Below are 26764 nucleotides of genomic sequence, written 5' to 3'. Positions count from 1 at the left end.
TACTTTGATTCCACCTTCTCTCACTGGTCATACTGTTTTCGTTATGGATACTATGACTTGGGAAAGGGGTGGTGGTGATTGGAGACCACAGGGTCCAGCTGGTGGATCAAAATCAAAGCCCCCCTGGGACCAACAGCCTCAGGAGAGCTAGTGCCTGGGAGAGGTTTGCTGGCATAGGTCAAGGACATCTCGACAAGACTTTTTCTGGTATTGGGCTCTGTGCCTACACACCTCCCACTCTGCTCCATCCTGGTTGGGCACAGGGCAGATTCTTGCCTCAGAAATCTTGCCCCTCACCCCACTCTACCCTGTTTCTTGATTCAATCATTCGGTATTTATACAGCAATCACTGAATTACCTAGTATGTTCCAAGTTCTAGGCATAGCTCTGAATGGAAAATAAAAAACAGAATCAGGCAGCATGCCTGTCCCCAAAATGTTTATTTTTCTAGTAGGGAATACTGGCATGAAAATCAACAGTAATAGTTACCATTCCTTGAACACTCACAGTAGCCAGGCACTGTGGGACTCAGTAAGGTTAAGGAGCTTGCTTAAGTCACATGACAGCCAGAGTCCAAACTAGAAGACCCAGCTCTTTGCTTCCTGACAATTAAATCATCCTAATGTCAGGATACTGTGCCCTCAAAGGGTATAAGCAAGGTACAGAGGAAATGTAGGGCAAAAGAAGAGAATCAGCGTGACTGGGCGCAGGCACAGGGAATGGGAGGTGACGGAGGGTGACTCGGGAGGACCTGGGGTAAGTTGTCCTTTCCGGGGAAGATGAAGGCATGTGGACCCTATGAGCAGAGGCTGTGCAAGGACATCCAGGGTGAAGAGCTTGAAGCCTGCAGGGTCTGGGAGTACGCAGGACTGAGGATTGGAGGAGAAGCACAATGCTGAGAACTGAGTTTAGAGATACAGACTAAGGCTCAGGTGCCATTCTGAGGAGTTTGGACTTACCTTGTAAGACATTGGGAGCCATTTCAAGGTTTTAAATAAGAGGATCATAATGAGGTAGAACTGTCTGTTGCCTGATGAGGTCAGCTGTGGGTTGAGCAGGGTGGAGAGCAGACTGGAAGCAGAGAAGAGCAGCAGGATCTCCAACCAGGCGATCAGGGCCGTGAACCTGGGAAACCCGGCAAGACACAGACTAAGGCAGCAGCGTGAGAAGGACAAGAGAAGTCTGAGAACTAGAAGACAGGGGCTGAGAGTGGCGGGTTCTGAAATGATTCTTAGGTCTCTGGTTTGGGTGAATGGTGCCACTAAGCAAGAGAAGAATGAAGGAGTAAGAACAAGCTGGTGGGGCTGTGGGAGAGAGAACGATGGTCTTCAGTTCTGGGTCTGTTAAACTGAAAACGCTGAGGGAGCTTTTCCAGGGCGGCACATGGGTTACACACTCAGGACAGAGCTGTAGGTGAGAGAGGTAAATGTTCTAACGTAACTGCATGAAAAGTACTAACATAAATACGAATATGTGAATGGAGGTAGTTTTCAATTATTTTATTATAGGTGCAATTTTGCTTAAATTGCTACAAATCGTAGCTAAAGAATAGCTAAAGAACCTCACTTTTTCTCCTTGTGTTTTTTCTCTCCCTAGGGACGGCAACACATTGAAACGAGTACCACTGGTTGGGTTGGAAGAGTAAGTTGTGAGAGTTACGGGGTTTTCTGTAGTAGCAATCCAATACTCAGAGCTATTTAACATGTAGCTAAACCAAAGAGGGCCCTGTGTTATTTGTTATTGATGGAAATACTGACTGACCGCTTTCTCATCATATTTAAATGCTCCCTGTAGAGATATCTTTTTACAGAGAATAGATAATGTGCTCTTTCAGAAAAAAGTCAAAGAACAAGTGAAAAGTCAAGAGAAGAACAGACAAAAGTCATAGGCAAGTCGTAGCTCCCAGGAAGTTACAAAGCAACCGTTGCTGAAAGGCGGCCAAGATACCAATATGTCCTGGTGGCCTCATATTCAAAGGTCTGTGCTTCGGAGGCAGAAAACATGGTTTCCACCCACAGCCTGCAGAAAGGCTCGAGGAGACAGAGAAACTCAGCAGTGCACACACCACACCCGCTCTGCACCTCTCTTTGGAGGAAATCACACTCATGTGGGTTCACTAAGTTCACTAAGCCCTGGATGGCGAACTTTATCCCAGAAAGCACAGCGACCGTCCGGGACTTCCCGTGCTTCTCATTACCCCTCGTGCAGAATCACCGGCCTCGGTGCTCTAAGACCATAGAATGAAGCAAACAAATGAAGCCCTCCAGCCTTGCTGGCACCTCATGTGAAAGAGGATGAGTGACTCGCACTTAATTTTTATGACCGCTTCTATTAAGCCCCTTTAAGAGAGAAACAAAGTGACATAAAAAATGTAAAGATTTCTCATCACGCGGAGCACAGGGATGCGGCCCCCGGTCCAGGAACAGGACCCCTTCCAGCTGGGCTCGGAGCTCCCCAGCAGTCACACGTCCTTTTTCCTCAGGCATTGATTGGGCAGAGGGGAGAGGTTTGCCAACATGAAAAGTGGTTTCCTCCATGGCAAGAGACATGCTACACTTCCTCACGACTCTTTGAAAAAAATATGTTTTTTCCTCTCTGTATTTAACCAGACAGATGCCACTTTTCACACATTTCTACTAGGCACAACTCCATCCAGGGGAAACAGGGAAATGTATTAAAAAGATAAGGCTGTGAACACAGGTCTAGAGAGGGGAATGTGTTTCAGAGCTCTGTAATGAGAACACCAAGTGTACGGCACGCCTCGGCTTGCTCCATAAATGAGTTCGCTTTGAATCACTAAATAGCAGAGGGAAGCTTTTCTTTTCCTTCCCCAAATGGGAGATGATGAGAGAGGAAACATGGAGGGTGAAGTGAACCAACAGTTTTAAAAGACCATCCCCTCCCTACCTGCTCTCAAATGTAGTAAGGAAATCGAAGTCAGAAAGCGACATATTCTTTTCGGGCTGGGATGGATACTCCTGCTTAAATGACATTATGTTCCAGGAACTATCTTTTATTGAACTGTAAAAAATGGAAATTTTGTTCTATATTTCCATACAACTGTTTTTTTGGTAAATTGTTGATCCTATTTAGTAAAATGAAAAGGCTTATAATAAAGATGGTAACTAGATGAATGTTCCCATAGGAAATATATGACAGACATTCCTTATGGTATCCAGTCCAGAAATGGTGAAAGAGTTTCTAAGTCTGACTTTCAAAAAGAATTATGTGTAAGAAGCAGGGAGAGGAAAAAAATCCCTCAAACTCCAAACCACCTCCAACCTGAAACAGTCAAAAACAGTATTAGCCTGTTTCAAGAAAGCACGTTTATGACATCAAAGCAATTGACATGTAGAACTGAAAGGCTTATGCTCATTGTCTCACATCCATGGCCAGAAGTCACAGAGTTGTCCTCCGTAAGAGAAGGTGCCTCAGGGTGATAGTAACCCCGGCTACGTGTTGAGTGTCCTATGTCTTTTTGTGCATGTTTTCATTTACTCCCTGCAAACAATTCCCCAGGCGTTAGATCTTTTTGTCACATTTTCTAGAAGAAGAATTTTCTTTTGAGACGCTCTGATCTCATTTGACAAATAAATGAAACGTGGGTTTTGAGCATAGGTGTTGTTGGGAGGACTTCCTGAAACTAAAGTTGGTACTGAGATGAGGCTAATGTGATTTACCGTGTTTTGTGTTTTCTATTATTCTCTAGTTTAGGCCTGCAGAACCTCATTTTACCTCTGACGGGAGCAGCTTCTACAAGATCATCAGCAATGAAGAGGGCTACAAACACATTTGTCATTTCCAGACAGATAAGAGAGTGAGTATTTTTACATAATTTATTTTGGATTGGTCTCCTTTTTTTTTTTTTTCAAACTAACTTGAAGTGGAAATTATTTGGTAATGTTGATCAATGTGTACAAATAGTCAGACTGGTTCAAATTCTCCAGCGGTATTCAGAGTAAGGTGGGAGGGGTGGGGAGAACCAAGAAAAAAATCTGAGATTATCCGAATTCCTGGTACAAATGATTTAATCATCCCCTTAAATTTGATTAGGAGGAGAGTCTAATAAACCTCTTTTTTTTTTTTTAAATCACATCAGAATTGCACATTTATTACAAAAGGTGCCTGGGAAGTCATTGGAATAGAAGCTCTTACCAGGGATTACCTGTAAGTATTCTAATTATCAATAGATAGCAATGTGTTTGACATAATCACACCCTCCTTTGCCCAGAAATAGGGAAAAATCTTCTACAAATGAAGAGTAGACTGTTTGGAATGTGTTCAGTACTTTTTGCTTTTTAACATACGGAAGCCTTAATGATTTTCACATATGCTTAGCAGATTTGATGCCCTGCCACCAAGCAGCTCTACCTCTTGCTCTTACCTGCTTTGCGTTGGAAGAGCTGTAGCCTCTTTTTCTTAAAGACCTAGCCTTCAGGGGCATTTTGTTAAATTTCACTTGACACTGAACTTCTGGAAGGCTGGGAGAGGCGACTTCATCTGTCCGTGTCTTGGCCTGACTTTGGAAAATGGAAAGCTTTGCAGAGGCCCGTCAACTACCACACACGAACTGATGGGATAGGGAGCATTGTTTTTCCTTAGAATTTCTTGGGCACTTGTATAGTTCTTTTTTGGTTTCACCACGCAAGAGTTTTGCCATTTCCCAAAGCAGTTTCTGAAGGTCTTCTTTAGAAGTGGCTCTGCCACTCTCAGGAGGACGCAGCCCCTGCCAGCGAGTGGTTTGTGTTGTGAAACAACAAATATGGAAAACGGCGTTGATAAACGAGGTCTCAGCTTCAGGCTAGTTGTCCAGTCATATTTTTCCTATAGAAGACTTCGAGTTTTTACTTGCCACTGCAATTAAGGGAGCAATCCCCGTATTCAGATATTTTAGTCTGCTACAAAAAGAATCCCCTATTTAGAGATGACGGGGCTGGTGGTGGGGGAGTGGAAATGGCTTCTGAAGATGAGAGGCCGGGAAGAATGGTCAGTGAAGGGCAAGCACTGAGGCATGTACACGTCCATGAACACTAACGCTTGGTGTTAACTTAAAAACATGATTAACATATATTTCATTTGTTTCCTTCCCAGATACTACATTAGTAATGAACATAAAGGAATGCCGGGAGGAAGAAATCTCTATAAGTAAGAGTTTTTATCAAGTTGTTGACTTGAGCTTTTAGCTGAGGAACAATTTCTGTCTCTTGTATTTATTTATTTATTTATTTATTTACTTACTTACTAACTTAGTGTTTTTTGCCTAGTCCTAATATATTAAGCTGGAATTACTACCGAGTGCTTTTGTTCCTTTATAAATCAATTCTCATGTCAGCAAAAGAGAATGACTTTGTTAGTTACTTTGCGATACTTCCTAGCGATAGGAGGTTTGAGGTTGTTATGAATTAATGTGTTTATTTCATATTTAAAACATTTGTGAGTATGGTTTTGACATTCTGGTATCTTTGAAACTGGAACACTGCATTATTCAGTTCCTCCCTTTCATTGATTCTTTCATCGAGTACTTAATTTCCACCTTTGGTTTTACAGAGTCCAGCTTAATGACTACACAAAAGTGACGTGCCTTACTTGTGAGCTGGATCCAGAAAGGTGTCAGTACTACTCTGCATCTTTTAGTAAAGAGGCGAAGTACTATCAACTGAGATGTTCTGGTAGGTTTGAAGTGAGGACAGGGAAGGAGAGCAGGGGGTACCCACCAAGTCCCTCTCGGGTAGCTCCCTCCCTTCCCTCCCCTCTCTGGGCAACCTTCTTACCACCCTCCTGGCTCAGTGTCTCCATCCCCAAAGCCTTCCTTTCTGTGCCATTTAGGACATATTCTTTCTGCCCTGCTCAGTTCTCTCCTTTTGAATCTGAGTTCTTGAAAAAAGTCCTCCTCCCTTTGCTCCTGTTTAAGTGGTGAGTTAACCACCTTTTCCTACCCTTCTAACCAAGAGGCTTGCTTTAGACTGAAAGCATAACCCCACCCCAGAGCCTAGGTATGACCAAGGCATCTCATCATTAGCTGCACGTGCATGGTGGATGCTTTTTAATGGTCGTTTTATGCATTGCTCCTTTAACTGAGAAAAATGTGTGCGGGTAGTGCCTGTCACCCAGCTTGCTCACAGCTCCATCTTCTGTTGCTATTGTTAGGATTGCTTTCTTTATTATAAATGAGGAAACCTGGACAAGCAGAGGGAATATGATTTCCACAGGTCACGCAGCTAATACAAGGGACAACGGGATTCAAACACAGGCGTCTGCCTTTGAGCCCCCATTAAGCACTAGGTTAGATGACTTCTCAAAATCAGAGAAAGAGCCTAGATATTTTGAAAAAGGTCTCCAAACCCGTTGTCTGAACCTTCCTTTACTGCCACAATTTCTTCAACATTCTATTTTTCTTCTTAGTTCTTTACTATGGCTGTTTCCAGGCACCATTTTTTGGGCATGTGTTTTATATATACTGGGCACTGTGCTTAAGTTTTGTGTTCATGATCTTGTTTGATCCTTAAGAAAACTCTGTCACGTGGATATCATCACCCTCATTTTATACGTGAGGAGATTGAAGCATGGATATATTGTCTTAAATCACAAAGCAGGAAAGCCAGGGATTCACACCTGGGTCCGTATAATGCCTCCACTGTGGTCCTGATCAAGTATAAAAATTAAAATTATTAATTAAATGCACCAAAATTAAATCTCTCACAGAATAGCTTTTTCTATACGTTACCTTCCACTCTGCAACTACCACAGTTGGGATAAATAGTGAAGCTCTGAGCGTGTGAGAAAAACACTTTCGCATGCCAGGAAGGAATCGCTCATCCAAGTCAGGCACAGTGCAGATGTGCCGCCTGGCCCAGGGCTCCGCAGTGGGGGCAGCGGGGCGGGGGGGCCGAGGGGGAGGGAATCTGGCCCTTCTCGGGCCGGGGAGGAGGGGGCGGGCTCCGGAGCTCCGCCCTAAGGGGGCGGGGCCCGATCCTTGGTGTGGTCCTCGCTGGACAGTGCGTGGATTTCGGGCTGGGAAGGACAGCCGCTCTCAAGGGTCTCGATGGCTTAGTTCACAGAAGAAGAATTAGTCCCAGGCAGGATAGTATGTGCAAGGCACCCATCAGGGCCAGAGGTGCATTTTCTGCTTCATTCGCCAGAGCCCTGTGCCTTTCCTGTAATACTTCTTACACTCAGATTGCACGCATTTTAAGGAAAAGGAAAAACAGCTAACACTTAGGAAGCCTCTTATACACTGTGATCTTTATTCTGTCAAAACTAAATGGTGTCTAAATTATATCAACGTTAAATGGTAACAAATGCTATTTTTGAAAGGTATGTTATTTAAAGAAAAAAAAAAGCCTTAAAATGTATTTTCCCTGATTCTGTTAACAGGCCCTGGTCTGCCCCTCTATACTCTGCATAGCAGCAGCAGTGATAAAGGTATTTTCTCGTATTTCACCCTTTGTCTGCTTTCTAGGAAAGTGTATGTGAATAAGACCAACATGTGCTCAGCACAATGGAATTTTCTTTGGCTTTAGAGTGTCTTAATAATAACTTGAACACAAAGCATGTAACCTGAAGTATGTAGGTCCCATCAGTCAATCAGTCACTTGTTTGTTATTACTTTGCACAATCTGAATTCTTCATATTGTAACAAATGACTGCGGTCTCAAATGTTTGTTTAGAACTAAGAGTCCTGGAAAACAATTCAGCTTTGGAAAATATGCTGCAGGAAGTCCAGATGCCAACCAAAAAACTGGACTTCATTAATATGCATGAAACAAGTAAGTTAAATTTCTCTTGGAACATAACTTTTTATGGAAACCCCAATAAAAATATAACTAAATATGATATAACTTGATCAACAATATGTATCTTATATTATACATAAATCTAATTTGAGATTGTTTTTCCATGAAATATTCTGTCACAAAAACTACTAGTTTTATATTTTTTATTTAAAAATATACTACTATTCTATGTAAAATTTATTCTTTTAAGAGGAAAATATTTGAAGAAAATGCACTATTCCTAATTCAGTTTCATCCCATTAGTAACTCTATTCTGCTATTAAGTATTAGTTGTGTTTTTAACGTAATGATATCCTAATGTATTTTACCTTTAACCCCAAAGAGATCGAAAATATCTGAGAAGATTGTGTAAAAAAATTAGGGTTGGCTGTAAAATGTTGAATTTCAGTCTCAGAATAGAAATCTTGAATTTTTCCTAAAATGATTAGCCTAGTCCCTGGCCTAGTGGCCTGATTATGGATTATATTCAGAAAACACTAAGAACCAGGCGTTCCTTTGAGTAGGAGATCCTGTAATTCGTTTGTTTCTATTTGTTTGCTTGTTTTTTTCCAATAAAGGCTAACAATTTGTAAGGGAGGGAGGAATCTATCAGGATTGATTTGTTTTAGATTCTTTTATGTATATATAGGGTAATAATAGGAAAAAATTCAATTCATCTAATTTTAAATGGCAGGAAAAGCACAGAGAGTGGAGGTACTTCTGAAGAACAGCTCAGAGCAGTGTTACTGAAAATGTAGGTGTTTGGGGTCACCTGGGACCTTATTAACATCGTGCACGGGCTGAGCCGGCCAGTCAGGGTGGGCACAGGAGTCTGAGTGTGTGCTAAGTGCCAGAGCTGCTGCTCCTTGGACTAGGCTTGACTAGCAAGGGCTTAAAGTTCTGGAGGGGTAACTGTACCACCTGGTGCAGAAGGCATTGAATACTAAGAGGTGACATTCTATTTCAGTTGGTAAACAGTGGGGAGCCCCTGAAGGTTTAGGGTCAGGGAAGCCACATAATTGGATGGATAACCTGATAGTGGATGAAGGATGGAGCTGCTAGAGGGCGAGGGTCAGGAGGGAGTTGGTTATAACCATTCAAACGCCAGGAAAGGAGGGCATGAGGGGGTGCCGGGGAGGAGGAAGCAGAGGGCCGTGGGACTGGGAATTAGAAAGACCCCCCCACAAAGAAAAGACTGCATCTTCAAAAAGCTGAAACTGAAACACTTCCAATCAGCTAGTGCTGATTCAAACAAGAGAGAGATCAAATGTGGGTCTGGCATTGTTATTAAAACATCATGATCAATTGATAGTTTCACATTCTACTGAAATATGATAGAGAATAAAATTTTGTTCTCATAAGCAGATTTAATCAGGAGGCATAAAATAACCAGCAGAATACAAATTGAATAAAAATCTGTCTATATAAAGATTTTACTTCTAAACCTTTCTTTTCTCATCAACTAGAATAATTGTAACAAACAAACAAAAAAGAAAGAAAGAAAGATAAACATAAGGGAGAAGCAGATCTAGAGATGAGGATTTTTTTCCCTACAGGTTATATCTACTGAAGCTGGGAATAATCTTATTAAAATATGAAACAACTCTCCCTCTCTCTCTCTCTTTTTAATTTTTTTTTTTAAGGATTAGTCTCATTAGCCTGAATTTGGGAGCAAAGATAACAGATTTATTATGTAGGACAAATTTTATTAAACTGATGTTAAATCAAGTACAGAGAATTAAGCAGACCTGCACAAGATCACACAGAACGTACACAAGAGTTTGCCCCACGTGAACCTGATTGCACTCTATGAAACACAGAGCTGAAAATGGGATCTCAGCTTCACAGTCTGGGATGGCAATAAGAATTACAAAAATGCTATTAAATCAGAATTTTAAAATAGAATTGGGGCGAACTAAAAATCTTAAACCTCTTCAAGGAAATTCAAGAAGAGGAAAACATTTTGGAGGAAAACTTAGAACATAAGCCATAAACAAACTAGATAAGTAGATTAGATGCCAAAGAACAGAATGATAAAGACAAAACATTAGTGATTCTAAAGATGTACTTTTACAAGGCCCTGATGTATTTATTAGATGCATTAAAAACAACTTTATTGTTTTAACCTTAAACTGGTATTTTAACCTGAAAGAGAATGTTTTCATATCTGAAAAACATGCTGAATCAAATTGGTTCATTTTCTTTTTCTATTATAATTTAGCAAATTGCTAAACTCTACATGTTACTTAACACTGACAGAGATAAGGAACCAAGATCGTGTGCTAATAATTGTTATGAATTCACTAATTAAATTTTCATTTTTTTTTAGAATTTTGGTATCAGATGATCTTGCCTCCTCATTTTGATAAATCCAAGAAATATCCTCTGCTCATAGATGTGTAAGTATTCAAGATAAGGGAATAAGTTAGAAGTTAACCACTGTGTGTTTTTTGCTAATGCAGCCTCCTGAAAAATAGAGTCAAATGCATTCTTTCTCTCTTCCTGAATCATTGTGAACAAGTTTTAATATTTCTTCCTTCTTTTTTGCAATCACAAATCCAAACATGTGTTTTCTACCATCTTTCTAATGAACGAAGATACTCTTCTTCTGCCATAATGGCATATGGGTTTGTCTGGATTTTTCTTCCCTGAACTCCAAGGGAATTCCGAAGAGATTCTCAAGTCCCATTTTCATCTTTACCTTGTGGACATTTTAACAAGCAAGAGATAGGTATTAAGAGTCTGCACAGTTTCCTTATCCCCAAACTTGCCCAAACAGCTCCCATTTGGTGGCCTTTAATTCATTCCAAAGTCAGGGTTCTCTTTAGTTCCTGAAATACTACTGCCTGGGATTTTCCATTCCCTTTTTTGGTGAAGAAAAGGTGTGCAGGAACGTATTCATTATAATTCGAACTTCTTTAAGTCCCAGAGAAAGTTCTGACATCATAAATCTTTGAGCATTGTGGGCAGGGCAGGGGTATTGCTCAGTGGTAGAGTCCTGCGTTCAATCCCCAGTACCTCCATTAAGAAACTAAAGAAATAAATAAACCTAATTACCTCTGCCTCCAAAAAAATTTTTTTTAATTATTAAAAAAACAAGTCTCTGAGTGGTAAATGTGTGCTCATGAGAAATCTAAACATGGCATCTTTGTGAAATATTTTTGATAATTACTAGGAATACATTTTACTTCAGTCTTTCCAGAATTGCCCTGACCTCACGCAGAATGCCACAATGCCACTCTTCCTGTCCTAACTTGCCTCATTTCCTTCACTCCAAACAAAACAAAACAAAACAAACCAACAAACGTGCTGGGTGCCTGCTGCGTGCCCGGTCATTTGCCCTATTCCGTCCAAACAGCAAGCTGATATGGTGAGTTCTGCTGGGCCCATTATATACAAAAGAAAACTGACACTCGGGGACAACACTTTTCTGTTGTTACTAGCAAAAAAAGAAAGAAAAAAGAAAAGAAAAAAGGTACATATACTAGCATCAGACACAGCCTTGCTCCACTGTGTTTACAGTTCCATGTAAACAAAACATAAAAGCGCAAAGAAAGAGGAGGTATTTTAAACTTCCAGTTGTGCTGTCTGACTCTCATTAAACCTAACTTATATTAACACTCACTTGCTTTGGGCTTTAGCCCCCGTACTAAAAAAGGATCCTTTATCTTTGGAAAAGGGTGACATTTTTATCTTCTTAGACTCCCCAGTAAGTAATGTCTAGACCTCCCCTTAATTAGGAAAGTTTAAAAAAACATGGTAAATTTGGGTCCTATTTTTTTAGTTATTTTCCTCTTCATGTTCTTAGATGCCTAAATCATTGTTTTGTATTTTTAAAAATACTTTTGTTTAATCTTAAGGGGTTAGATAACTTGATACGTAATTCATATTAAGGAAGGCTATTACTCTACCAAGTTTTTTTTGCATGAGATTTTATTTTTGTTTTTTAATTTTTTTCAGCAAAGTTTTTGGTATTTATTTACTCTGTGCTTCTTCTCTTCTTTATTATTGTTATTTTTAATTGAATGAAAGATTCTTTAAACTCCATAGTGATTTATAATTTTCAAAAGTTTCACATGCATGATTTCATATAATCCCATAATAACCCTCTTTTTCCCTCTCCCATCCCTCCCCTCCCCCTGCCCATGGGTAACCACTAATTTGTTCTCTGTATCTGTGTTACTCCGTCAAATTTAATTTCATTGAAAGGACCAAGGCATTTCATATGTTAAAAAGTGTTTATTTGTCCAAGGAGTTCACGAATGCATTCTTTTTAAAGCTAGAATGTTACAATATATAGTTTAAAATTAAAGTAATACAATATTTTGTTGAAAACTAAAGTTTTTTGACTTTAGTCAAAGGAAAAGGGAAGGAGGGAAATGTTGACAAAGACATCCAAGCAGGACTTGTCCAACCTGTGGAGTGGGGAGTGAGCAGAAGAGTAGGAGAGGCGGGCTGGGAAGGGAAAGGTTATTGGAGATCTGGGTCCAGGAGTCCTGTAGATGGTGCATAGAAGATGCATATACATGAGTTCCAACGAACTATAGGGAGTTTCTGTCAATTAACAAACAGAAACGAGAGGGCTTCATGGAGATTGTACGTACAGCTGTGTAGGGAGAGGTTACAGCCTGTGAAGACTGCAGCTATGAGGGAGTTAAACTTGTCAATAAATAGAATGCTGAACAATATACCCATTTCCCAATTCAGTCTATTTCTTCCGCCCTAGAAGTTTTAAGGGATAGAGTTCATTCCTACTTCGGCACATTCCACAGTGAGCCTTAGTGAGCAGCACTGTGCTGGGTACTGGGGGAAATACAGCACATCCTACCACAGTCAGAGTCTTTAAGGAAGTTCCAACCAAGGAAACTGGTGGTCTAGGAGTGTTTGTAAGCTGAGATGGGGAGATACAGTCACAGGTGCGTTTATTGTCATCCTCGTTATTTTTTCACAACACAACTCTTTCCTAACTATTAGATTATTTATTCTTTGATTTCCAAGATACATATGACCTAGAAAATGTTGGTCTGAAAGTCTGTATTTGGTAACAGTCTTCAAAGAGAAAACTGATGGGCATCTTTGGAGGAAACAGCCATTATACTCATCTTGCTAAGTTTCAGAGGACTCACTGTGGACACCCCAGTGGCTGGCACAATTTCAGTCTCGTGTACAGGAAAGAGGCACATTTCTTTTCCACAGGGACTAGAAATGCAAGCTATTCTCATTTGATTCAGGAAAACCCAAAGGCTAACAACTGGGGATTTTTCACAGCTATGCAGGCCCCTGTAGTCAAAAAGCAGACACTATCTTCAGACTCAACTGGGCTACTTACCTTGCAAGCACAGAAAACATTATAGTAGCCAGCTTTGATGGCAGAGGAAGTGGTTACCAAGGAGATAAGATCATGCATGCAATCAACAGAAGACTGGGAACATTTGAAGTTGAGGACCAAATTGAAGCAACCAGGTGAGTGACTAGGAGATGGATCCAAAGGTCATTTGATTTTTTTCCCTTCTCCATTTATATTTTAGAGTTGTAAAGTGTAAAAGATTTAAGGTGTCCTAGGATGAATCTGTAATTTCTCATCCTTGGGAGGGATTTTTAGTGAAGGTATCATGTTTAGACTAAGAAAGGGAGTTGACACATGTGTTACCACCTTCTGGAAATAGAGACTCAGAATTCATCAAACATGATGGGCATGAAACTGAGGGATAAACGTACCCCTGAGTAAACATCTAACTAAACAAGCAAACTATCTCTACAGTCAAGGAGAAGAAGATGACTTTGGGGTGCATGACATTGGAGAAGGGTGACAGCAGTGAAGTCCTCGGAGTGGCTCTGACATTCTGCTGCATGAGGGTTACCCCCCTCCATCTTGGAAAAATTGTGGAGCACAACCTTCAGCACTCACAATTAAAAGAGCTTCATTAAGGATGAATCACATCTTACTCTTGTGTGCTCCCTTTATGGGCCTTATAAATAGATGTGATCTGGCTTGAGAAAGATGTGATCTGGCCATGAATGATGGTTGCCGTGGGATGCTCATGTACCATGGGCACCGTGTTACCTGTGTTATCACTGAAGCTGCATAGCAACCCTGAGAAGTGGGTGTTCATACCTTATCTTTCCAGTAAAGAAATGGAGGCTCTTAGGTTTGGTAATTTGCCAAGACTGGTCAGGATTTAAATCCGTGTTTCACTCCAGCTCATGCTGAGTTGCATTCAGCTGGTAAACGGGAGATGCAGTCTTTGAGTGTCTATAACCCACTGCATGGATGTCTGGAAATCATAGTAAGTGAGTGATTTAAAATAATGTTGTGAAATCATAAGCTAAGAAATGCAGAAAAACTGTGAATGATTACATGGGTGGAGGAAAATGCCTTTTAAAAAAGAAAAACCAAAGAGAAGATGACAATTTATTAAGTATCCCTAAGTCTGTCATACCAAAGTCAGTGATTAGCTATTTTTCTTAAAAGTAAAAAAAAAGAGAAGTTTAGATAAAAGAGAGGATAAACTGGCTCAGGAGAGAAGCTGTGATATTTTATAAATACATTTTTATTTATCCAAATTGGTCTTCTCTGAGAGAGGGCATGATTTCTGGGGCCGTACAAGTCTAAAAGTACAAAGTTGTGTATCCACAATATACAACTCCATTTTAAAAAATAATAGTAGTTACTTTTCAGCAACTAAAAAGAACTATACACAACAGCACAGATGACTCTCACAGTCCACAGTCTGCTGAATGAAAGAAGCCAGGCACAAAAGTGTATATCCTGTTTGACCCAATTTATATTGGTACAAATTCAGGTGAAATTTTTTTGGAATTCAATAAAAAATATTTATCTTTTTTTTCCTTTTGCAAAGGGAAAACTGACCCAGAGGCTTCTGGGAGATAGTAATTCCCTATATCTTGGTTCAAGGATATGCTCACTCTGTAAAGATTTATCACCTTGTAAACTTGTGATTTGGCGCACATTTCTGTATGTATGTGTTCTAAGTTTTCAAAGTTTCCACAGGAAGGATACTGAGTTGAAAATGACTTACATTTAATTTTTTTCTAATATTGCTCAATTCAGGGCAGCCTAAGACATGTATCACCAACTGAAAACAAAGATTCTCAAAGTCACATATAGGTCAGTGCAAGGGTTCCCACCTCCCTCAATACTACAAAGTTCAGAGCCCCATTTGCTGGATTTTTTTTAAGTAAACAAACTGCTTTTTGATGTAAGGCTAAGATTAAGAAATAGGTGCATAAAACATTTTTCTCCTTTCTTTACTTGGATTCCAATCCTGAACACAATTTAATGACAAAAAGATTTCTTCATCCATCAAGGAAAAAATGTTTCTTATTCCATGGTGCTGAGCTAACTAATCAACACCCATCGTAAGAAGGGCTGTATTTAGAGAATGGTGTTTAAGTTCTCAGGTAGGGGGCCCAGAGATATTTCTAAGCCTTACCCAGATGTTCCCCCTGCCCCTGTATTTCTCCATTGCAGGGGCAGCCTCTCTCAAGCTGAGAAACATCTGGAGAGATTTAAATTCAATTATGTAAAGAAAAGTGCATCTGGGCTGCAAATTTTTATATAAAGCTGTGAAAAAAACAGCCAGGATTTGTTTTCTGTGAATCATATACACACTCACACGCACGCACGCACGCATGCACGCACACACACATGTACACACAGACAGAATCTTTATGGACTCCAACAAAAGTAAACCTTGTTCATCTGCCTCTAAAGTTAACAATGATAGACATCGATCTCAGGTGGTTTATTTGATTGCTGGCAGCAATTAATCTTAGTTTCTAACAGAGTGAAATAGAGAACAAATGGCAGGGTTTCACATTTGTGCTGTTATTTTGGTTTTATATACACAGTGCAATACTAATTCGTGGACTTGTTTCATGTATTGTAGACAATTTTCAAAAATGGGATTTGTGGATGACAAGAGGATTGCAATTTGGGGCTGGGTGAGTAGTTTGGCTGCTGCATCTGTATGCATTCCTTAGTGACTAACCCAGAGCAGGAGAATTTACTTTTGTATGTAAATATTTGGAGGTGAAAATCACCACTATCATTTCAATCTAAGAAGGCCCAACTAAGTGTCTTAGATTTCTGGGCAAAGAGTCCCTACGAGCTGAGCTTATACCTTTCTTTATTACAACGGGGGAGGGAAGTGAGGAAGGAGGGAAAAAGAGGAAAGGAGAGAAGGAGATATAAAGGAAAGAAAGAATAGAGGAGGAGAGGGGAAGAGAAACTTTTTCTCATGAGTCCAAGTCAGTAAAGATTTAGTGTTTATTGCTTTTTTTCTTTTGTGTGTGTGTGTGTGTGTTTAGTTGGTCCTAGCCAATTTCGATACTTTCCTCCTTAGCAAGCAAAGGGACCAGGGGTCTGAAAGTAGTCTTTAGATACTGTCTAATTAAGGCCAATTTAAGCCTTCTCTACCGTGTGTCCAATTAAGGCCAAGTTAAGCCTTCTCTACCGTGCTTTCTATCTGCAAAGAGGCACAGTTATAAAGATGTGAGAAATGTGGAAATTGTGCCTCGCTTACCATATGTCCTTAATTCCTTTACCTCCATAAAAATAACCGTTTCCATTTCTTAGTCATATGGAGGGTATGTAACCTCAATGGTCCTGGGAGCAGGAAGCGGCGTGTTCAAGTGTGGAATCGCCGTGGCGCCCGTGTCGAAGTGGGAGTACTATGGTAGGTGAGCGCAGTCGGGTACCCGAGATACTGAGTGACGACCTTCACATTTCGTGAGATAATCGTTCCTTTCAGAGTTTCGGTGTTTCTACAGTGAATGAGCTGAGTCCTCTTAGAAGGACTTTATGGACACCTGTAATAAAACAGGCTCACTTAACTCTGCTATTCTTTAAGCCTGGATGGTATTAAATATTATCTACACATTTAGTTAGCAGCGCATTCTGTTTTCCAAATTTCTTACCAACAAATTCTGTTTTCCGCATTTTAAAACAAACTGAATGCAACATTCCTTCAGATAACCCTTCCTTATCTTTATTCTAATTTGAGTTTGGGGGCTTCACATATTAGCAGAAGAAGAGAAGCGAGTATCTCTCGCCCTTCAGGTAAAGGTCAAATGTAAGTAGGGCTTTGGGTGAAAGGAGAGACTAGGGACGGGGGATCCTTGGCGGGTTTGTTTCCAGTGTCTCTGTAGGTGACAGCTGGAATATTCTCTTCATCCCTGAGAAAATGTTATTCTATCACACACGTGTAAAGCTACAACCCCCAAGTTGGAGAGAGTGCGCGGTGGAACAGTAGGTGGGAGGGAAGAGTCAGAGGTGGTGAGAAGGTGAGTTCTTTTCCTGTGCCTCTTCTGACCCTGTCTCAAGTCCTTTCTGTATAAGGATAAAGTCATTCATGATGAATATGCTCATTAAATATTTTATGTCCTAATACATGGCAGCACCAATCCTGTAGGAAACCCTTTTTTAAAGCCTCTCCAAGCCAAAAGAAGCCAATGTAAAAGATACTTCACTTTCTTTCTTTTAAAAAAAATTGGAGAACATCCTTAAGACTGATCCTCATTAAGTGGATCTGTTTTTATGTAATGTTTTCCTGCTTAATTGCTTGATATTAATTGTTCTGTTGGATGGCTTGTTTTTGGAGACCTCTGGTGGTCAATACATTATTAGAACTATATAATGGTAAGAAGAGAATGTCATTAAATGTACATGGACCAACCTAACACTTCAGAACTTCCTAGAATCCTTATATATGTGTAAATTTGCACAATATTACTCAAAGATCAGATTGAATGAATATGTAAGTGGTATTTCAAGGTGTACTTCTAAAAGTTTACAACAGCGACATTAAGCATTTTTCAACACTGTTTTTAAAATTTTAGGCCGTCTTACACATGTAAACCTGGTTAGCATAATAAGAAAGGGGCATTATGTTCTAGGACAAGAAGAATTGTGGCTGTTTGAGGAAACATTTATTTTGCCCTTTAAAGCCCCCCCCCCCTGTTAAATGTCCAACAAAAGTTACTCATATTTAAGTGTTAAAAGACATGAGCCTTTTGGAAGAACTTATATTTTCAAATGTGCTTTAAGATAGTATATTTTCTACATTAGTGCCCTCTAGCTATGTAAAATTACAGATAGTTTGTATTCACTTTAGTCAAAATGTTTAAATATTGCTGTTACTCATTTTGGAGGAAAATATTTTGATTTCCATAGAAATGGCATGAGCAATACATGTGGAACATCTAATGCTAGTTATCAATTATCAATGTAGTTTTTTCTTGTTTTCTTTTTAATGGTGGTACTGGGGATTGAACCCAGGACCTTGTGCATGCTAAGCATATGCTCCACAACTATGAGCTATGCCTTCTCCCATCAATGTAGTTTTGAATCTCCAATAACAGTCATCCAAAAAGGGTTAAAATGTTGCTTAAGGTTGTAATAGATGGTAAATTCATTTAAAGAATTAATTAGATCAGTAGAGAACTACCTGTGCAATTATGGTGAAATTTAAGCCATTATCCTTTATAGCACAATAGATACAAATTATTCCTATTAATCTACAGTAATCTGGTTATCTTTCAAAAATAGCTATTTCATATTTTTGAAGTTATACTAGAATTCAGCCACAGTAACATTTCTCACTGATATTTCAGGAGCTATATATACATATGTGAATATATATATGATTGATATGATATATGTGATGTATGATTTAAATACATGTAATTATCCAAAATAACCAAACCAATAATGCATATGTTTTTCTGTCATATCTACAAGTAAGAGAGCTTCTGTCTTTTCAACAGACAGGTATTAATGTAATCTGTTTCATAATACGCAACAGTTATAACATCAGAATTGAGGCTTTGCCACAAAATGAGAGAAAAGGAATGTTTGACTTGCATTATGATGGAGAAGCTGAGCCGTCAGGGGGTTATGCAGCAAATAAATGATAACTAAATTCTTGCTTTTAATCATAGTAAGTTTCAACCTGCCATAAAAATAAAATATGATTTAAGTGAGTAATTAGTAATTGAACATTACAAGGAGTTTCCAAAAGGAAAGGGCATATCACGAATCAGGGCATATACTGGTGTCAGGACCAAAAAATCCAAGACAATTGAGGCATCAAGTGACTTGCTAATCAAGATTCTTTGAGCCAGTCGGGGATAACATAGCGTGCTTAGCACTTAACACTTCACCTTTGCATTTTCTGCAGGTGGATTGCTGATTGGGTTTTAGACGACTTAGTCTGATCTCCCTCTGCCTTCACGGGAAGGGCTGATAGGACTGGGCTGGGCTGGGTGTGGGATGGCCTGAGTCTGAGCAGGAGCCTGGCGGCATTAACAGCAAGCCAAGTAAAAATGAGCTGGAGGAGATACTTCTGAGGGTAACACTTTAGACCTTTGCACAAGTTAAGACATTTGGAAGCACATAAAGTAACCCAATCAAAGGCAAGACAAAGTTTTCATTATATGAATTAAGTTTTGTTTTTCTTTTTTCCACCACAGACTCAGTGTACACAGAACGTTACATGGGTCTTCCAACTCCACAAGACAACCTTGACTATTACAGGGTAAGAGATGGTGAACTAGATCCATTCCATAACCTGTTTATAAGTGGTATAGGAGCATTTTTAAGTGTATCTATTCTAGAAAATATATAGTTTTTATTTCCAACAAAATTCTTGTTAGAAAGAAATAACACAGGTGGTTTAGAGATACTCCAATAGCTTCCCCTACTATCTTCTGCATAATTACAGTCTTTATCGTATGCTATATAGGTCACAATATGCATTCATTTGGAAATACAAAGCAATACCAGATAATTACTTTAATTATAAAAATTATAGTTTAGAAAACATGTCAAATTCAACCGATTCCTTTAGAGCCCAGAAGACTCTCAAACCTCTAACTACATATTAAAATTTCTCATGGTATTTATCATAATTAAGTTGTGTATACAAGCTTATCATTTTCTTATTCATAGCCAAATGTGTACAGTTTTTTCACCCAAGGTTTGAATAAAGCAGGTGAGGTGTAGGTCCAGTAGGGAGTACTCGGAAAGGCCCTTGAACCCAAATTACCGAATCACAGCCAGCGGGCTGGTTGCCTGATGGCGGAGCCAGTGGGCAGGTTGCTGTGCAGAGGGGCTGTCGCATTTGAAATATGGTTGGGGTTCAGCAACCAAGGGCAGCCCCGTGCACTGGTGTGGTCCCCTGCAGAGCTAGAGCACGCCCTTTGGTGGCTCGCCGATGCGGCTGGAGATGTCAGCCTAAGTACTGGGGACCCTTCCAGAACCTTGGCGCATCCAAAACTCGCCTGATTCTGTCATGTAGGTTGAAAACCCTGAAACTTACAGGTGACAAGGTAAATCATCTGATGTTCACATTCTCCATAGGATATTCAGAACTCTTCCCAGGACGGTGAATAAAAAAAGACAGAAAAACAATAACCAGGATAATTTAAGAACACAATTCCTCCTCACCTGTGTCACAGTTCTCAGTGCCTGGGCTTCATATTAATGCATTGCTCTGAGCAATATTCGTATGTTTGTTTTTGTACGATGTCATCATTATTATGGATTCTGAGGCCATTTGATACAAAATACAATCAAATGCAAATATAATTTCTAGTTTTGCAAGATAAGTCTGGACAGTTTAGTTTTATGTCTTACTTTCAGCTTTATCTGGCAAGGCTTGTGTGGGAACGGGCGGGAGGGGATACCCATGTGTTTGTGCCTTTGTGTTTCAGTCTCTGTTTTCCAGACAAGATAGAAAAGTAACAACCTGTAAAGTGAGATGTTCAAATCACCTTCCCCTACCAACCGGCCTGTTGTCAGGTCATCCCTGTTTCTGCTGATTGTCCCTTGTGATACTTTGGACTCAGTTCTTCCCATTCTTTCTCTTCCACAACCAATGAGCTGCTTTAGGCATCCTTTCCCTTCTCCATAACCACTTTGCTGTGGTCGCATGACTGCCCCCTTCTGTTAACAGTAAGCCGGCTGGTCTCCCCTTCGCTTGTCTTCCTACGCTCCAGGCTATACCACACAGAGTTATGAGATGAACCCCCACCCGCAACCCTTCGTGGACCTTTCCTGTGGACTCAGCTAAGTCCAGCCCTTGTTCTTTAACCAGGTGTTCAACACCCCTCACAGTGACCCCGTTTACCTGGAATGTTCGTTGTTCTCTGGATATTTCTGGGCTTTTGCCTTTTGTGCCTTTGTCCTCAGTTCCTTCTGCCTGGGATGTCACTTGCGCTGCGTCTCCCCCTATCAGGACCCTTGTACTGCTCTCCCAGTGGACTCTCGTGCTCTTTTGACTCCCGTGGCATTTGCCTTGAATGCCTCTGAATCCCCAGTTTATCCATCTGGGACTCGTAGTTGTTTTGTACTCCTTTTCCCCCTCTGCATTATTTATTCATTATTCAAGGCTTTACTCAAGATTGTATTCTTTGGATCATGCAGTATGAACTATAAACCTTAAAACCTTTTCTGATTTAATTTTAAAACTTTTTGAAGGGAGACAGTGCTATAAAAATTGTATGTCTCCATCACTTCTCTCATTTTACAGCTGGAGTTCTCTTGTCAGGGATCAGACCATGATGCTTAAATTTGAGAGCACCCCTCATGCCGTGTGCCATGTTTGCTGACTGACCCAAGGGCTTTACTAGAAACTCCCAAAACATCAGAGGTGTACTGCCTAGGACCCTAATCCTGACTCTAGAACCCGGGGAATGATGAGTCAAAAGTTCATTTAAAAAATCCCATTTTGGAAAGTCTTTGAACTTCAGAGCACAGGGTCAAGTCCAAACCCTGACATCTGAGGCAGCCCATAGTACTGAGCCCACTTCACTCCGAGAACATCAGCCCACAGGGTGCGTCCTCTCCAACCAGCTCTCCCCCCGGAGAATAGCTGGTTTTAATCTGCCATTTCAACCTGTAATATCTTTTTCCAGATTTCTCATCGGCTCCTCATTCCCACACTGACCCCCATCTTCTCCAGCTCCACCACCCCGCTGAGGTGGCCATTTTCATCTCTCCCCTTAGGTGTTCTCTGCATGAGGTAATCTTGTAAATAGAAGTCACTTCCTCCTGCCAATGGCAACACGCGCTCACTGGGAGCACAAAGTCACTGTCTCGCTTCACTGCACAGATGGCACCCGAGGACTGTTTAATCCTTCCACGCCAGGAGTCGGGTTTTCTTGGCACGAAACCCGTTGCTGGCAATGGACACATTAAAACTGCCAGTACCAGGGAGCTAAAGGTTCCCAATGTGTTACTCAGAGGAGTGATTTGGGCAGCGATGGTGAAGGTGGGGAGCAGAAAGTGAGGCAGAGGCTTTCACTGTATTGTTTCCGCCCTGTGCGTGGCTTCCTCACGGTGCAGAGAACCGAAATCTAAGTACCTATATTTGGTGCACAGCAGGCTTTAGAATAAAGCTGCCCTCCTTTGTTTTTTAAATGAGCCCATGCTTTTGTCTCTGGCAGGAATACATTCAAAGATTCTATTTTCCTCCAAGGCCCCAGCTGCCCCTCTGGACCCCATTTTCTTTTACTTTTCTTTCCCAGGTTGTTTTATTTTCTCTCTCTCTCTTTCTTCATCTCCTCCCCCCTCCCCCCACCCTCTTTGAAAAGACAAAGGAGACAATTCCTCAGAGGCTTTCCCTGCTCTGTGCATTTCCGTGGGTCAGGAGGAAATATTTTGAAAATGATTCCCATTTAGTCTGGACGATTGGCTTTCTCCCACACCCAGCGTGGAAATGACCATAGTGTGTACTACTCAAGGCCCTGATCTTCGTCCACGTTTTCAACTATAGACTCATTGATCAGTAGCCCAAATTATAGCATTTAGAAGATAATTCTTAAAAAATGAGGAAAGGATTCATTACTAGGGTCGCTGATGACCCAGATTTGGAAGAATTTAGAGAAACCCACATCATCAAGAGAAGCATGTTTTGTGAAATAAAGGTCCTACTTACTATTTAGGAGAGGAAATTGGGGGAACCATTTATATATGCAAATAGAACAGGCAGGGGTGTCATGTATAGTTATTCAGCATGTGCACTGCTGAAAGCCAGTCTGTGCTCCATTCACTAAGGAATGCGCTTCTCGGGCTGCATCCACTCAGGGGGAGTGCCCTTTCTTATTCTTACAAAGCTGCCATATAGAACTAGCGGACCCTGGGATTAAGGCTTGGACCCAATGCAGTGACACAAGCAGTGACTCTATAAGACTCTTCATAAATAATCACCCACCTACTGCAGAGTGGCAAGGCAGAAGCACTTTTTAAAGGATACCAGGGACTCAAAGAGGAAGGAGGACATTCATCACCCTGAAACTCCAAGGAGCTGGCCCCAGAGGCTATAAGGAGGCAGCCAGGGTGGAGGGATGACAAATCAGAGCTCACAGGCAGTGCAGCTCTGTGGAAACAGCTTTTCTGCAGTGAGTCTCTATCCACAGCAGACAGAAATGGCTACAGATTCGAGCAAAAGAATTAGATAGGCAATGAGACAGCCTTCACCCCCAATAATAATAAACGAATAGCAACCGTGGCCCTGCCTTGAGGAGTGGGTCCCTGACTATCACTGATGAATGGCTCTCCTGCTCAATCACGGGCCTTTCGGTCAAACCTATAAAAGATATTAACACGTGGTAGACTTACACTCACACATTCAAGGTGCCTGGTGTTTTAGTTGTTCAGGGGTTGTTGACCTTTTTGGTGAGACAAAACACGTAGACACAATTTTTGAAGAAAAATAAAAGAGAATAGGTAGTAAAACATGAACTTGAACATGACAGAGTGCTCAATATGTATGGAAAAGACTAGCGGCTTCCAGGTTGTGCCTGCGGGGCCCCAGGAGTTCTTTGTGCCTTCCAAGTATGCAGGGAGGGAAGGGACTAGGGAGAAGTTAGCCCCCCACCCCTAGTCGTCTCCACCAGGGGTCCGGTTTCATGCATTTCATTCACTTTTTTTTTTTCATTCATTAAGTGCTTGCTTCTGTGCAAGCTTCTATGCTATTCTAAGCTTTTTACATGGGTTATTAGGTTCAATTCTTGCTCAAATTCTCTGAGAGAAGGGCTCTAATTATCTCCATTTTACTGACCCAGAAACTGAGGCACCAGAGTGCTATATAAATTGTAGCTAGATGGGTAGGAACTGCAGGGACTGTCTGGGGAGAGCATCTTGGTGCTCGTCACAGGTTGCCAGAGGGACGAGGCCAGAGCACAGCAGACACACACCGGTGAGTGGCGGGCAGAGCTGCTTCTCTGGGACTTGTGAAGCAGGTCGGATGAGCTCAGGGATAACAGGGAGGCAGGGCTGTGGGAAGAGCCGGCCAAATGGTGGCTAATAAGGCAGGACGTGAGCCTGGCGAGGGAACGGATTCACGAATCCACCCAGAGAGCAGTATCGGATCAAGGGCAAGAGAAGCGGGGCCCAAGTCCCGAGCCTGGCTGCCAAGAGGAGAGGGCAGCCTGGAACACACAGAAGGGACTGATTTAACTTGTAGAGGAGATTTATTTTGCATTTTGCTCAGAATTTGATAGGCTTTTGGCAAGTGTAGGAAACAGTCATAGATTTGGCAGTCTTCTGCTAGCAGATTTGAAATGTTCAATCCTTAAGAACTGCTGCATCGTTAGGTTATGCAAAACAGGGTGCAATTTTGTAAATATGCCATCTTGTACTGATTTGACATTTGTTCTATTATCCCAGAATATGCCAAAGGGAGAGAGACCTTCAGATTGAAGCCAAACCTTAACTTGTTTGTTGAGTGCTGATAAAATGTTGACTGCTGTGTGATCTTTAAAGAAGCCAGTGCTGCCTGGGGAGGCCTGAGGCAGGGCCCCCTGTCGGTAGATGGGAGCGCTTTCCTTGGCTTCTCACCGTACAGTTGTTTGATGGATGCGAACAAGTAAAACATCTTATAAAGTGGGTTGAATTAATTTTTTCTTAAATTTTTTCTGTGGCCTCTGTTGTGGCATTAATGGTGCTTCCCCAAATAGCTTCATTCAATATTATTTGTGAGGCTTTGGTTACAAGCGGGAGGATGCCCAGAGTAAGTGAGAACTCCCTGAAGTACTGGCTTGTCCCTGAGACCAGTGGCTGGTTGCTCTTTCTACCAGAGCTTGGAAATGGGGATGTGTTGTTTGGCTGTGATGGGGACGGACACTGTAACAGACTCCGGACGTTAAGAGGCATAGGCTTTTGAGTTTGACCTGCGCGCAAATTCTGTTTCTACCACCTGTTAGCAGTATGAGCTTGGAGAGGTAACTTAACCTCTTCGAACCTCAGTTTCCTCATCTGGATAATGGGGATAATCAGACCCACCACCCAGGGTTATTGAGAGGATTAAATGAGACACCTGCGCCCGCCATGAAGGAAGCTTTCAACAATACGGCAGCTGCCTCAGGAAGCAAACTGTCCTTCTGGTTCCTGGATGGCACAAGGGTTAGTTTAGAAATCGTGAGACTTCTGTTTCTCACAGTACTTCCCCACTCTTATCAGCTCTCTCTTTTATTTCAAAAATACAAAGATTTATTTGTTGGAAGGTAATTGAGGAACCAGCATGATCCAACGAGCAGCTACAGATGGTTCTTCTCGGGGCTCGAAGGAAAAGCTCCTCCCGGAGATGCTGTGGCTCATTCGGCACTGCCACTGGACCGAGCCTTCCCACTTCGCTTTGCCAGGCTGTCGCTGGCAGCGGGGCTCTCCGGAAGTTTCTAGCCTCGGGAGAGTGCCAACTGCACTGCCATTGCATCCTTGCCCATTTATCACTCTTAGCTTCCTTTTTAGTATCTGGTGACAGACTATTCGGCTTCTAACTTAGTCATCTATTTCCTTTTTTATTTGTTTCCATCGATAGGCAAATGGGGATTATCCTATTTTGGTGGGTGGAAAGAGCGTTATTTCTGGTCCTTTACCCTCCCTTAAATTAATGCATGCATTTCTTTCTCTGGCTTTGGCTGTTGCCTTTTCCAGGTTAAAGTGTGCCCCACAGAGGACTGTCAAGAGTCTTTCTTGATTGAGCAGCCAGGATGCTCAGTCTAGTAGGGAATGACCAGTGGTTCCAGAGGCCAGGCTGCATCTTTCCAGGGGATAAAACATTCTCAGCAGCCTGGAAGCCTTCACGTGGGTTTGTGCCTCCGGCCCCCCAGCTCCCTGGCACTGACAGGTCCCTCTTGAGGCTGCTCCCAGCGAGCAGGGGGACGTGTGCATCGGGAACCACACACTTATCCTGTAGTTGCAGGGGAAGCTTTTGTTTTCTTTTTCTCTTGCTGCATTAAAGTATTTGTCTTTCTTTCTTTGTAGTGTAATATTGTTAATGTAAAACAATTTGCATCATGACACTTTTATCACAGTTTTCGTCTTTTTCTCAGTATGTTGCATTTCTCACCATGTCTAGTTCATCACAGCTACAGTGTGTACATCACAACATTTATCTTAGGCTCAGGGTTTTACTTGTTTATAAAAATTGTCTTCTTTCAGCCTGTATTCACTCCATTTAAGAAGAAAAAAAAAAAAAAAAAAGGCAGCCAGAAACTGTTTTGGTCCAAACTCCAGTAGTTATCACATTCCTTGCTAACTGTCCTGTGTATTTATATGTCTCCTAACTATTACTCTGTGTTTCAATGACATTTCTCAGTTTTATGGCTCAGGGAGGTTGTAGAGAAGCTTTTGCTGTTCATGCTGCCAAGCAAGGAAGACCCGGGAGGCTTTTGGAGGGGAGGGGAGGTGACACAGCTGTATATTTGGGTCAGGTCTAGGTGTTCAAGTTGACTAGCTTTGGCAAGCAAAGAGCTAGATTTAACCCGGGGAGAAGGAAGGTGGCGGAGACAGCAGCTCGGGGAGCGCAGGCTGAGAGTGGGACTCGCGGCAGGGGGGACTCAGGAGAACTGGGCGCCAGGACCTGGGGCTCAGACTGTTGAGTGTCCGCTGTCAGTGTGCCCACCCCAGCCTCTGCTGTCGCCAGCTCTGAATCCTACAGTGGCCTTTTGGGAGATTGATTTTGACC

The 26764-nt window shown here is 41.5% G+C and overlaps 1 protein-coding gene across 3 annotated transcripts in view; it reads left to right on the top strand.

The window, feature by feature from the left end:
* DPP4 (dipeptidyl peptidase 4) overlaps nt 1-26764 on the top strand; it is a 74293-nt gene that overhangs the window by 41936 nt on the left and 5593 nt on the right. For all 3 annotated transcript variants that reach the window (XM_031451547.2, XM_031451544.2, XM_031451546.2), the window contains 12 exons: nt 1597-1641; nt 3710-3817; nt 4100-4167; nt 5092-5145; nt 5548-5669; nt 7375-7422; nt 7668-7766; nt 10102-10171; nt 13041-13235; nt 15683-15737; nt 16372-16471; nt 19266-19330. In XM_031451547.2, the coding sequence (XP_031307407.1) occupies nt 1597-1641; nt 3710-3817; nt 4100-4167; nt 5092-5145; nt 5548-5669; nt 7375-7422; nt 7668-7766; nt 10102-10171; nt 13041-13235; nt 15683-15737; nt 16372-16471; nt 19266-19330 (1029 nt within the window). The remainder of the gene's footprint in view (nt 1-1596; nt 1642-3709; nt 3818-4099; nt 4168-5091; nt 5146-5547; nt 5670-7374; nt 7423-7667; nt 7767-10101; nt 10172-13040; nt 13236-15682; nt 15738-16371; nt 16472-19265; nt 19331-26764) is intronic.

This window comes from Camelus dromedarius, chromosome 4, assembly GCF_036321535.1.
Source record: "Camelus dromedarius isolate mCamDro1 chromosome 4, mCamDro1.pat, whole genome shotgun sequence".
Taxonomy (NCBI): domain Eukaryota; kingdom Metazoa; phylum Chordata; class Mammalia; order Artiodactyla; family Camelidae; genus Camelus; species Camelus dromedarius.
The sequence above is the reverse complement of the archived record's forward strand: the minus strand, read 5'-3'. Positions and strand labels throughout refer to the sequence as shown.